The sequence below is a fragment of the Phocoena phocoena genome, chromosome 16, assembly GCF_963924675.1.
Source record: "Phocoena phocoena chromosome 16, mPhoPho1.1, whole genome shotgun sequence".
Taxonomy (NCBI): domain Eukaryota; kingdom Metazoa; phylum Chordata; class Mammalia; order Artiodactyla; family Phocoenidae; genus Phocoena; species Phocoena phocoena.
The window spans coordinates 34916273-34931074 of NC_089234.1; the positions used below are offsets into that span (position 1 = coordinate 34916273).

The following is a 14802-nucleotide window of genomic DNA, read 5'->3' on the forward strand; positions in this document are numbered from 1 at the left end:
CATTTTTACTTTTTTATACTACCTTGACTTTTCTCAATTTTCTATAAAAACCACAATTTTCTCTGAAAATTGGAACAATGTTATTAAAATATATAGGGTACATTTAACATTATAGTTAAGAACTCTAGTTTGGTATTTTCAAATTGGGCTTAATATAAACATTTAAATTATAATTTAATGGTATTATTTGGCTTTAATAGAAGCTATCATTTAAATTATAATGTTAAGTAACACCAATTTAAATCATATGTACTTTTAAAAGTATATTTTTGTGTTCTGCATATTCACAGTTCAAAACATTATCAATTACACTGTCCATCATTCCTTACATAACAATTCAATATTTAGTTCCAGGAAAAAATATTTCAGTAGCTAAATTTACTTCTCTTATATTAGAAATAAGAAAAATTTTGCTCTGCTACCAGAAAGCCCAAGGCTAAATTTAACGCCCATATTATTTCATTCTAGGTGACTGATTTAAATACCCATCCTATTTTTGTAAAGCACATATATCTGTACATGACAGATCTTATATACAATTTTAAAGAATTCACAGATCCTCTGAAGCTCACCTGTGGACCATCCTGAGAAGTCATAAGTCTCAAGTTAAAAAGCTTTGTTATAAATGGTTTATAATTTCATTCTGATCTATGTTTTCATTGTAGCAACTAAAATCTTTTCTGAGAGTAAAACACATACGTATATATTAAAGATGGGTGAGCTGTGTATATTAACCATCTATACTGATTAGCCAAATATTAGTTTCAGTTACCCTTTCCATTCTCGTAACAGGCTGTTAATGATTCCCTTTAATACTGTCTTCTGAATGTCTTGAGGCTGTAGGCAAAAGAAAATCATGAAATAATTAGGATTGGCTATTTAGGTGACTTTTATATGTTAATTATATTTACAGATCTGTTTCAATAGTTAAAACCAGACTTGAGGACCAAGGACTACCACTTAACGGTAGTCTCAATTTCACATCTGAGAGATTATAGTGAGAATGCTCCCTGGGATGTGCAATGTACAACCTGCACAAACATACATGGTGGCTGTCTGATGACTACCATCAGTTCTATATAACACTGAAAACAGAAAAAGAAAAACAATTTCACTTTCTCTGGATTGACAGGATAAAATCATGAACATAAGTCTAAGAATAGCATGTTTAACAATATAAAATGACTGCATACGTTTTGGACATATTTAGTCCTACCAATACCATGTTATAATTAGCAGTTAAGCCCACAATTCATTATTAAGTACAACCAAATTATGTTCAATAAAAAAATAACAAGATAAAGATTTTTTGTTATAGGATCCAAAAAAGGTACTAAATAACATTTTTTATAGTTTAATAATTCAAATACTAAAAAAAGTTAATTACTACCAAACATGTCCCATAAGAATGAATGAAAACACATCTAGATGGTGCTTTTAGTTTATAAGAAGTAACGACTAAAACCTTCATTAACTAGAAGCTCAAAACAGTCATTAAAATTTCTCTGTCATATTGTTATATGAAAGGGGCAAACGTCAAGAAAACAAGCATATATCATGGCTTTATTTTAAAAAAAAACATAATCATCACTTCTAAGACATGTCTGTCAGCACTCATTCAGCCTAGCACCTTTCTTAATATACTTATTTAATACATCATTCCTTTCTCCTCCTCTGCTTGCAGTGACCCTTCACACCCAGCAGGCAAACAGCACCCCAGAGCAATGGAAGGCTGCAGGAGAAAAATCACACAAATGTGCTGACTAGACACACTGAGTTTATGTCACAAATCTCAAAAGGACACTCAACACCACTGACAGTCCTTCAACATTTCCCTAGTTCATCTACTTCCCTGCTCTCCAAGACAACTATTTCAAACCTTTTTCTCATTCCTCAAACCTCCAACACCTCCTTCCCATCATCACTCTCAGCTCTGATCTTGCCACACACTGTAGAGAGAAAACAGATGCACCCAAATGAGAACAGATTCATCTTGCCACTATTCTAATCATTTACCTGCACTACAACTGACAAAGCCCAACCCCCTCACTTGAGCCCTATGCTCCATCCTCTCTCACCTTGTCAAGGACCTGGTTATTCAGTTTTCTTCTATCTCCCCCATATCATCCATTTCTTCCACACTACTAGGTCGTTCCCATCAGTAGAACACTACATCCTAATACCATCTGCACGGATGTGTCTCTGCATTTTCACTCTTCTCCACCCTGATCTATGCCCTAAGAGGCTGACTACTAAGGACTGCATCAACCAGACTCCTTTGCCTTTTTTTGCCTTCTGGTTGGATTCAGCCATAGGGAACACTGACAGAAGAGGGAAGAGAGGAAAGTTGGGGTATTTATTCCCCCAACGCCCTCCCTTCAAGGTCACCATGGGCTGGCTATGCCCCTCATCTCCTGTAAGGCAGCCCTCTCCCCGACAGCTCATCTCCAGATTCACTCTACTGTACTACTCCTGAGGGCCTCCCTTGTTCTGCTAATACTTTTGTAAACAGTCCTCTCCAGGTTACCAGTTAGAGTGTGTCATATGTTTCCTGCCAGGACCCTGGCTAATATATTGCTCACGCTAAAAACCTTTCATTTGGACCCACGTACTCTTTCAGCTAACCCTTAATTTCTCTGCTTCCCTTCACAGCAAAACTCTCCAAGAGCTGTCTGTATTCACTATCTCTACTTCCTCTCCTCTCATGGTCCCTTCAACCCATTCTAAGTAGGCTTTGTTTCCACAACTTCACGGAACGGCTCTTATTAAACTCAGTCATCAATTATTCACCTTATCAAAGACACTGTTCAATTCTCTGTCCAAATCTTACTAAATCTCTCAGCAGCATTTGACAGGATTAATTATTACCTCTTTGAAACACCTTTTTTCTCTCTGCTGATGGCTGAGCCCTATCCATCTAATTAAATGGCAATACCATCCACTCAGTTTCTTTCTTCCCTCAAGTCCCACATCCAATCTACAGAAGTATGTTTAGCTCTGTTCCATAATATACTCAGAGTCTGAATACGTCTCACTAGTTGCACTGCCAAAACCCTAGTCCAAACACTGACCCTCGTTTAGGTTTCAGCAATGCCTTCCTAACTCCTTTCTCTTGCCCCACTATAGACCATCCTCCACATAACACCCAGAGAGATCTTTCTAAACTATAAATCATGTCCGTCATCCCTTTGTTCCCAGCTTAAAATCTTTCAATGACTTTCAATTATAATTACAATGAAATTCAAACTCACATGGCCACAGAGAGCCCCCCGGATCAGGAGAATCAACATATCCTGGAGCTTGTTAGAAACACAAATTTGGGGGCTCTATGCTAGACCTACTGAATACTGAGAAGTCTTTTCTGTGATTCTGATACATGCTCAAATTTGAGAACCACTGATCTACAGATTCAATGTAATTCCAATACAACCAAATAATTTACCTCCTTTTGCTGAGTCAGTAAAGCATGATTTTTATCTTAGCAAGCCTTTAAATAAGGACTGAACGTAAAAGTATTTTCTACTGGATTTTCATTTAATTAGAAAAATATAAGAATAAAATAATCTAACTCTGAGAATTTCAACTAAATTTACCAAAAATTATATCAGAGTTTCTCATGTAATTATGTTACAAGGTGAGTTTTACAATATTTGTCTGGCTGCTTTTAAAATACAGAAGAGTCAAACAATTATGCTATTTGCATGTGTTCATAAATAATACTTACAGTATTAAGTAAGGCATCATATACAGCATTCACAAATTTAGCATTAATCCCAGAGTCTTCGATAGTATTAAACGAGGCAGAGGCATCTTTCTGCAAATTCAATTAAAGAACCAAGTGTATATAACATTTTAAGAACTAATCTAAGTAATATCTGAACCATAACTATTCCTACATAATTTCTAATATGCCTAGTATGATGATAAAAAAGGACTGTCAGGGCAAGATTGCTAAAAATAAATATATAAGGGTTATTTTAATAACTTTCTTTTTTAAAACTGAAAGAATGGAGTCAAACATTAACATTAGTACAAATAAAAACAATCTTTAAGATATCACTTAAGTAATACTTATTTGTGATACATACAATTTCAGAATTAATACCTATTTATGTTTGCTTAAACAGCTGCTTAAGCCAATACTGGGTAGAAAAAGAAGTTAATTTATAGTACCTTTTTTTGGAAAATTTAAAAGTGAAAAATGTGCTTTATGTATCATTACCTTAAATGCAGCATTTAGTTCCGGGAAAGAATCAAACATTGTGAGATAAAAATCATGTACTGTTTTCCAATCTCCTGATGACTTAGCTTTTTCTACATCTTCCCTAAAATAAAAACATTTATTAGCCATAACAGATAAAAATGTTATTCAGATAAAATAGCATTAATTCTTTATAGATAAATGTCACCCAACATGCAACTTGAAATAATGAAGCTGAATACAGAAATATGTTCCAGTTAATGTAAAGGTAGCTTATGAATTTATAATTCTTAATTGCATTAAGATATTAATCCAGCTTCAACTTCCCCATTTATTTGCTTTTTAAAAAGTTAATTTTTGACATGCTCCTTACAATTATCACTCTTCCGTTCCTTCACTTCATAGCCAAATTTCTTGACAGATTTTGTTTACATTCTGTCCCTACCTTCTCTTTCCCACTTAGTCCTTCAAGTGTCCGTTTGGGTTTTTTTAGTAGTTTTTACTACTAACATGGTTTTTATGATTTATATGTCACGTTCTATTATTTTATTACCACCTTTACCTCCTCTTGACTGTTTTTCTTTTTTAAAATTAATTAATTTATTTATTTTTGGCTGTGTTGGGTCTTCGTTGCTGCACGTGGGCCTTCTCTAGTTGCGGCGAGTGGGGGCTACTCTTCGTTGTGGTGTGCGGGCTTCTCACTGTGGTGGCTTCTCTTGTTGTGGAGCATGGGCTCTAGAAGCGTGGGGTTCAGTAGTTGTGGCATGTGGGCTCAGTAGTTGTGGCATGTGGGCTCTAAAGCACAGGCTCAGTAGCTGTGGCACAGGGGCTTTGTTGCTCCACGGCATATGGGATCTTCCCGGACCAGGGCTCAAACCCGTGTCCCCTGCATTGGCAGGCAGATTCTTAACCAATGTGCCACCAGGGAAGTCTCTCTTGCCTGTTTTGACTCATTTTCTCTTATTTAGTGTCTTTTGCTGTAACATTATCTATCTCTTACTGGTTAATTATACGTTTGTTTTCACCTTCAACTTGAGACATGTAGTCTTTTGTGTCTTCACTCTTGGCTAATACTTTATAATAAGCCACAAGTTCAATTAATTTCTCACACAAAAATATTAAATTATGTAAAGTGCTGACATGCAGATGACTATGTGTCTACATGTAACAGTGAGCCGAAACTTACAGAAAGTCTTTCATAGTTTTCGGCTGAACGGGAAGGATGGGTTCTGGAAGAACTGGGGTCTTCATTTCAGATGATAAAGCATCTATAGAGGTGCGCTGTTTCTGTCTAACATCAAGGCAAATTGGTGGTAGGTCTCTCACTGTGAAGGATAAAAAAGCTTTCAATGTAATTGATCATAAAATCTTTCCAAATTATAAAATGCCAGGCTAACTCAACATGAACAGAAAACAACGGATTATTTTGTATTGCATTCCCTTGGGATCATATAACAGAAAAACCCAGCACACTGAAGGGCACTTACTGGAGGGTCTGTTGCCACCTACCCAACTTCACCCATAGCAGATAAATTAGGCTGTATCTGACATTAAAAGTTATCTGTAGATACAATACAGAGTTTTTCTTTCATCGCCTCCCTTCCCATAAATTTTCTTTCAGGGATTATTTCACTGAGACTAGATGTTTTTAGTGTTTATTAGCTTTTGAATACACTTGCCCCTTTAATGATGGGGAGTTTGGGCACCGATCCCCCATGTAACTTTACAGTTGGCCCTCCACATCTGTGGTTCAGCATCTGCGGATTCAACCAAACACAGATTCTGTAGTACTATACTATGTATTTATTGAAATTTATTGAAAAAGTCAGCACATTAAGTGGACCCACCCAATTCAAAACCATGTTGTTCAAGGGTCAATTGTGTATGTACATCATTTATTTACATCCTCTGCAATTCTTTATTGGAGTTTTAGCATTTTATCATCAATTTGCATGAACATTTTATGTATTTTTCTTTTTTTCCAAATATCCGCCAGTTCATCGTTTGCCTTTTTGTTGCATTTTATAACCTTATAATTGTAAAATAAAACAAACACAGAAAAATCTCACAAAACAAATGTATGGCTTAATGAATTACTATAAGGCAAACACCTCTGAAACCACTAACCAGTCAAGGAATAATGCTACCAACCCTTTCTTGTTCTGCCTATTCTAATTTTAATTTCTCTCAGTTTCTTTTTATCTCTTTCCTCATTTCTTTTTAAAATTTTAAATACTTCCTTCTTCTCATCTTCTAGTTCTCTTAAGGCATTATCTGTTACATTTGTCTGCTTTTGTGTTCCTTCCAGTTTATTTCTAAAATTTAAAAACAATCTAATTATTTCCTTTATTGCCACCTCACTTTTCATTTTTTGCAATTCTGATTTATGGCATTCTTTCAAGTGTCATATCATTTTCTTAATGAGCTTTAGCTCATTTTGAAATAGTATTTTATCTATTTTTGTGGGCATGTGTTTCTGATGTGCTCCCATTGTTCAAGTGGCTGTTATTCTGTTTCTTATTCTTTTTTATTATAATACAATTTTGTAATTAAAAATTATAGAATTTGACCTTGTTTCTTTTCTGTAGCCAATTTTATTTGAAATTAATCTTCCCAAACTTTCAGAAGGAGGTGTAGCACCCCCTTTTTTTGTTTTTATGTAGAACTCAAATACATGGTAGCTTCTTTCTGGGATTTCCAGGCCCTGTTTCCCTCTTCCACTTTTGTTCAGGTGATCTCTGTCTTTAATCTTCATTGTCCTAGTGATGCTCAAATTTGATTCTAATCTCAGAATGTGCCCCTCCACCCCCCTTCCTGGAAGGGATCCCTAGTTTGGAGAATTCACAGGGGTTACCTGCTCCCTTCAGATCTCAGCATGGGCCCTCTGCATTCACCTGTTCTTGGCAAAACCCCTCCCAGTTTCAGCTTTTGTTCTCAAACTGGGCTCCTGAGCTTTCCAATGAATACCTGTTGCTTATTCATTTCTTTTCTTTCTTTTTAACATCTTTATTGGAGTGTAGTTGCTTTACAAAGGTGTATTAGTTTCTGGTTTATAACAAAGTGAATCAGTTATACATATACATATGTTCCCATATCTCTTCCCTCTTGCGTCTCCCTTCCTCCCACCCTCCCTATCCCACCCCTCTAGGTGGTCACAAAGCACTGAGCTGATCTCCCTGTGCTATGCGGCTGCTTCCCACTAGCTATCTATTTTACGTTTGGTAGTGTATATATGTCCATGCCTCTCTCTCACTTTGTCACAGCTTACCCTTCCCCCTCCCCATATCCTCAAGTCCATTCTCTAGTAGGTCTGTGTCTTTATTCCTGTCTTACCACTAGGTTCTTCATGACCTTTTGTTTTTTTATTTCTTAGATTCCGTATATATGTGTTAGCATACGGTATTTGCTTTTCTCTTTCTGACTTACTTCACTCTGTATGACAGACTCTAGGTCCATCCCCCTCAGTACAAATAACTCAATTTCATTTCCTTTTATGGCTGAGTAATATTCCATTGTATATATGTGCCACATCTTCTTTATCCATTCATCTGTTGATGGACACTTAGATTGCTTCCATGTCCTGGCTATTGTAAATAGAGCTGCAATGAACATTTTGGTACATGACTCTTTTTGAATTATGGTTTTATCAGGGTATATGCCCAGTAGTGGGATTGCTGGGTCGTACATGGGCCTCTCACTGTTGTGGCCTCTCCCCTTGCGGAGCACAGGCCCCGGACGCGCAGGCTCAGTGGCCATGGCTCACAGGCCCAGCCGCTCCGTGGCATGTGGGATCTTCCCGGACCGGGGCACGAACCCATGTCCCCTGCAGCGGAAGGCGGACTCTCAACCACTGTGCCACCAGGGAAGCCCTATTTGTAGTTTTTTAAGGGATCTCCATACTGTTCTCCATAGTGGATGTATCAATTTACATTCCCGCCAGCAGTGCAAGAGTGTTCCCTTTTCTCCACACCCTCTCCAGCATTTATTGTTTCTAGATTTTTTGATGATGGCAATTCTGACCGGTGTGAGATGGTATCTCATTGTAGTTTTGATTTGCATTTCTCTAATGATTAATGATGTTGAGCATTCTTTCATGTGTTTCTTGGCAATCTGTATATCTTCTTTGGAGAAATGTCTATTTAGGTCTTCTGCCCATTTTTGGATTGGGTTGCTTGTTTTTTTGTTATTGAGCTGCATGAGCTGCTTGTAAATTTTGGAGATTAATCCTTTGTCAGTTGCTTCCTTTGCAAATATTTTCTCCCATTCTGAGGGTTGTCTTTTCGTCTTATTTATGGTTTCCTTTGCTGTGCAAAAGCTTTTAAGTTTCATTAAGTCCCATTTGTTTATTTTTGTTTTATTTCCATTTCTCTAGGAGGTGGGTCAAAAAGGATCTTGCTGTGATTTATGTCATAGAGTGTTCTGCCTATGTTTTCCTCTAAGAGTTTGATAGTTTCTGGCTTACATTTAGGTCTTTAATCCATTTTGAGCTTATTTTTGTGTATGGTGTTAGGGAGTGTTTTAATCTCATACTTTTAAATGTACCTGTCCGGTTTTCCCAGCACCACTTACTGAAGAGGCTGTCGCAGATGACATGATACTCTACATAGAGAATCCTAAAGATGCTACCAGAAAACTACTAGAGCTAATCAATGAATTTGGTAAAGTAGCAGGATACAAAATTAATGCACAGAAATCTCTGGCATTCCTATACACTAATGATGAAAAATCTGACAGTGAAATTAAGAAAACACTCCCATTTACCATTGCAACAAAAAGAATAAAATATTTAGGAATAAACCTACCTAAGGAGACAAAAGACCTGTATGCAGAAAACTATAAGACACTGATGAAAGAAATTAAAGACGATACAAATAGATGGAGAGATATACCAGGTTCTTGGATTGGAAGAATCAACATTGTGAAAATGACTCTACTACCCAAAGCCATCTACAGATTCAGTGCAATCCCTATCAAACTACCACTGGCATTTTTCATAGAACTAGAACAAAAAATTTCACAATTTGTATGGAAACACAAAAGACCCCGAAGAGCCAAAGCAATCTTGAGAACAATAAATGGAGCTGGAGGAAGCAGGCTCCCTGACTTCAGACTATACTACAAAGCTACAGTAATCAAGACAGTATGGTACTGGTATAAAAACAGAAATATAGATCAATGGAGCAGGATAGAAAGCCCAGAGATAAACCCACACACATATGGTCACCTTATCTTTGATAAAGGAGGCAAGAATATACAGTGGAGAAAAGACAGCCTCTTCAATAAGTGGTGCTGGGAAAACTGGACAGGTACATGTTGCTTATTCTTAAGCTCTCTTGTTCTCGGGTCCATCAAACAGCCCAGATGCTTTCTTCTGCTTACACCATAGAGATCTTCTGATTTTGGGGATCTGTCCTGCTATCTTTTGGGGCTTATGGGAATATCTTATGAGCTAATTTTATGGTAAATGATGTCCATGATGTTTAATTCTGCTATATAAGTGGTGTGCATGTTTCTTTGGGGATTCAGGGAGATTAAAAAACAATGCTGCTTCTGCTGCTACCTTCACAGAATCTTTTTGCCTTTTAATTTTATTTCTGAAAACAGAAAAGTATTTAAATAATACTTGTATTAGTTTAATTTTATCAACCTATTCCTTTAGTATTTTTTATGATTAGTAAGCCAAGCCTTCCCTCTCTAGAGATCAGATAACCTTGTATCTATTTTAATTTGTTTTCTTCATTATAGTACTTGTGAAGGGTACACTTACCACATTGCCTGGCAAAGAGTAAATGCTCAATAAATGTTCTCTATCATTTCTAGAATTTATTTTATTATATAAGAGGTAATACAATATAAAATATAAGTATTTTTTCCTAAATGGCCCATTTCAGAATATCGTTTACGAAAGTATGTCATTACACAATGTTTTTTGATACTCTTATCATATATTAAGTTCTTTTATATATGGGGCTCTATTATTGGGCTATGCATATGATTCCACTGACCTGTTTATTATTATACCAAACAATTTCAATTACTATAGTTTAATAATATCTATCAATACCTGGTAAGGCAGTAGGCTTGGTGAGAGATGGTTGGTGGCTGGGGCCAGAGCGGTGGTAGTAGAACTGATGAGAAATGGTTGGATTTGTGACATATTCTGCATATAGAATTAATAGGATATGCTGTTGGAAGGTATATTGGCAGAAAGGTAGAAATGCCAGAATCTGTTAAAAGAAAGATGAGCCAAAAATGACTGATAATTTAGCCTCACCAACTGGGTGAACGGTGAGACCATTTACTGAAATGGAGAACACTAGAACACTAGAGGAAGTTTTTTGGCATGGGGGAGTGGGGCTGGGGGAGGAGTCAAAAGTTTTCTTTTGGCCCCATTAAAGGTAAGATGCTCATGAGACATCTAAATGCAGATGTTGAGTAGATATGAGTCTTGAGTTCAGGGAAGTGTGAAGGTTTATAGCTCAGTTAAAATGCTCGATTAATGAGATTCCTAAGGAGAGTGTAAATAGAGAAGAAGCCTGAGAACTGAGTTCTGGGGACTGAGCCCTGGAGCAACCCAACACTGGAAGCTAATTAATTCTCCCTCTTTTATTTCAGAGTGAAAATCTTAAAGGCTTGACTTTTATTTTGAATATAGCTCTAGTCTTATCTCATATTTCATCATGCAGTATTCTCATAGTTGCTATTTTCTAAACCTATAAGTTCAGTTTTAATGTCGAAATTAAAGAATCTATTAAAATTTTTTTTCAGTCAGTATGCTTAAATTTCTATTATTAATTCTAGTTTTGTGCCATTGCGGTCAAGGAATATAAACTTAACAATTCCTCATATGAATAATTTACTGAAAACAACTCTGTCTATATATTATGAAATTTTGTTTTTTAAAAGATTTATATTCTATTTGAAGGGGACAAAATGAGTTAACTACAGCAAACATCATAATTAATGGAGAAATATTACAAACATTCTCTTTTAAATAAGGACTGGAATAACATGGGAACAAAGGTACTATCAGCACATTTATTCAACACTGTGCTGGAGGTCCTAGCATGTATAAAGACAGAAAAGAGATTTTAAAGACTCAGGATTAGAAAGGAAGATAAAACACTGTTGTTTTCAAATGATTTGATTATAAACACAGACAAATCCAAAAGAATCTACAATTAGAAATAATAGAGGAGTTGAGCAAGGTGGATGGATTAAAAAAAATCAATATATAACAGTCAACTGCATTTGTAAACACCAGCAACAAACAACTAGAAAATACAATTTTTAAAAATTTGTAGAACTATTAAAAATTAAGTACTAATAAATAAATTATAAATCTCTGTAGAGAAAATACTAAAACTTTGTTGAGAGATTGAAAAAAACATCTAAACAAATAGAAAGCAATACCATGTTATGGCTAGAAATGCTGACGATCATAAAGAAGACAATTTTTCTGAACTGTTCTTCAGATTCAATGCAATTCAATAAAAATCCCAGCAATATTTTGGAACTTGCTGATTCTAAAAGTCATAGAACTGATTCTAAAAGTCATATGGAAGACAAAGTGCACAAGAATAGCTAAAGCATTTCTAAAGCAACACGAGTAAGAAGTGGGGACCTTGCTCTACCAGATATCAAAAATTTTGAGCTTAGAGTAACTAAAGCAGTGTTTTACTGACACAGGATTAGATAAGTTGACCAGTGGACAAGAGAACCCAGAATCATATCCATCCACACATGAAAGTTCAATATATGAAATATATGGCAGATCATTGGAAGAAAGAAAGGATTTGAAAATATGGTTAACCACATGGGGAAAAAATGAAGTTGGATTCCTATCTCATACCTTAAAAACTAGGAATAGGAAAATCTTTCTGATTTGGGGACAGAGAAATGTTTCTTTAAGAGAAACTAAAAAGTGCAACTATAAAAAACAGACATTTTTGACTATGTTAAAATTAAAAACATCTGATCATCAAAGATATCTTGAATTAAAAATATAAGTTACAAGTTGGAGGGAAAATCTGAAACACATACAACAAAGGATGAGCACCAAGAATAGAGAGATATTTCCTAAAAATCATCGAGAAAAAGAGAAATAATCCAATAGAATAATGTGCAGAAGAATCAAACAGGCATTCTAGAGAAAGAAACACATATACCATACACACATCAAAAGACATTCAGTCTCATTAGTGATTAAGAAAATGCAAATAAAGAACATGAGACACAATCTTATATCCACTCAACTGGCAAGAATTAAAAAGTATGATAATGTTAGAGAGGATGTAGATTAATATGATATTTCACGTATTGTTGGTAGGTGTATTAACTTCCACAAACACTTTAAAAAACTGAAAAGCAGGGCTTCTCTGGTGGCGCAGTGGTTGAGAGTCCGCCTGCCGATGCTGGGGACGCGGGTCCGTGCCCCGGTCCGGGAAGATCCCACATGCCGCGGAGCGGCTGGGCCCGTGAGCCATGGCCGCTGAGCCTGCGCGTCCGGAGCCTGTGCTCCGCAACGGGAGAGGCCACAACAGTGAGAGGCCCGCGTACCGCAAAAAAAAAAAGTAATCATTTCCAGCAATTCACTCCTAAACACATGTCCAAGAGAAATTTTGCATAAGTACATCAGAAGACATATACAAGAATATTCACAAAAGTATTGTTTCAGGAAAAAAAATCTGAAAATAATCCAGTTATCCATTACTCAGGGAACTGAATACATTGTGGTATATTTAGACAACACAGTATTTACACAGCATGCAGTGGAAATAAACTATGACACTGTAATATGTTATATTATACTATATTATACTATTTCATATCCCTATTATTAAAATAAAGCAACCAATAGAACTCTGCATGGACCAAGGTCAGTGTCATGAACCAGAATTGTGATTAATCAAATTCTGTACATCTGAGGATCAAAAAACTGTTTTTCCCTAAACTTCTAGAGTTGCCATACTTAATTTTATAATTAAACTTTTTAAATTTTGAAATAACCGTAGAATCCTATGTAGTTGTAAGAAATAATAGACATCCCATGTACCCCTGACACAGACAGTCAGATATAGAACATTTCATCACTGTGTTACCCTCATGGTGCCCTTTATAGCCACACCTACTTCCCCCTGTCTCCACCTTGCTTAATCCCTGGCAACCACTAATCTGTTCTTTCATGACTATAATGTTGTCATTTCAAAAGTGCTATATAAATAGAATCACATATATGTAACCTTTTGGGATTGGCTTTCTTTTACTCAGCATAATTCTCCAGAGATTCATCCAGGTTGTTGCATGTATGAACAGTTTATTCCTTTTCATTGCTGAGCAGTAATCCATGGTTGTACTACAGTTTATTTAACCATTCACCCACTGAAGGACATCTGTTTGGAGTTACTGTGAGTAAAGCTGCTATAAACATTCGCGTATAGGTTCTTGGGTGAACTTTCATTTCTCTGAGATAAATGCCCAGGAGGGCAATTGCTGGGTTAAATGGTCGTTGCATGTTTAGTTTTTTAAGAAGAGCTGGAGGAATCATGTTCCCTGACTTCAGACTATACTACAAAGTTACAGTAATAACAGTATGGTACTGGCACAAAAACAGACACACAGATCAATGGAACAGGATAGAAAGCCCAGAAATAAACCCACACACTTACGGTCAATTAATCTACAACAAAGGAGGTAAGAATATACAATGGAGAAAAGACAGTCTCTTCACTAAGTGGTGCTGGGAAAACTGGGAAAGCTAAATGTAGAAGAATGAAATTGGAACATTCTCTAACACCATATACAAAAATAAACTCAAAATGGATTAAAGACCTAAGTATAAGACTGGATACTGTAAAACTCCTAGAGGAGAACATAGGCAGAACACTCTGACATAAATCACAGCAATATTTCTTTGGGTCTGTCTCCTAGAGTAATGGAAATAAAAACAAAAATAAACAAACGGGACCTAAAAGCTTAAACACTTTTGCACAGCAAAGGAAACCATAATATGAAAAGACAACCTATGAAATGGGAGAAAATATTTGCAAGCAATGCGACTGACAAGGGATTAATTTCCAAAACATACAAATAGCTCACACAGTTTAATATCAAAAAAAACAAACAACCCAATGAAAAAATGGGCAGAAGACCTAAATAGACATTTCTCCAAAGAAGCCATACAGATGGGGGCAGCAGGCACATGAAAAGATGCTCAGTATCACTAATTACTAGAGAAACGTAAATCAAAACCACAATGAGGTATCACCTCACACCACTCAGAATGGCCATCACCAAAAAGTCAGATTTTACAATTTTTTCCTTTTATGAATTGTGCTTTTGGTGTCAAGACTAAGAACTCTTTTCTAGCCCTAGATCCTGAAGATTGTCTCCTATTGTTGTTTTTCTTCCCTAAGTGTTTTACAGTTTTACATTTAAGTCAGTTATCCATTTTCAGTTAATATTTGTATAAGGTGTGAGATCTGGGTCGATATTTATACATGTTCAATTACTCCAGTACCAACTGTTGAAAAGGCTATCTTTCTTCTATTGAATTGCTTTTGCTCCTTTGTCAAATTGTAACTGGGCATATTTACATGGGT

General features: G+C 36.0%; 1 protein-coding gene across 2 annotated transcripts in view; it reads right to left on the bottom strand.

Moving 5' to 3' along the window:
• HECTD2 (HECT domain E3 ubiquitin protein ligase 2) overlaps positions 1-14802 on the bottom strand; it is a 77474-nt gene that overhangs the window by 32670 nt on the left and 30002 nt on the right. For both annotated transcript variants that reach the window (XM_065894132.1, XM_065894131.1), the window contains exons 3-6: positions 5388-5526; positions 4223-4325; positions 3725-3814; positions 773-837 (exon numbers count right to left, since the gene is read on the bottom strand). In XM_065894132.1, coding sequence (XP_065750204.1) covers positions 773-837; positions 3725-3814; positions 4223-4325; positions 5388-5526 — 397 coding nt within the window. The remainder of the gene's footprint in view (positions 1-772; positions 838-3724; positions 3815-4222; positions 4326-5387; positions 5527-14802) is intronic.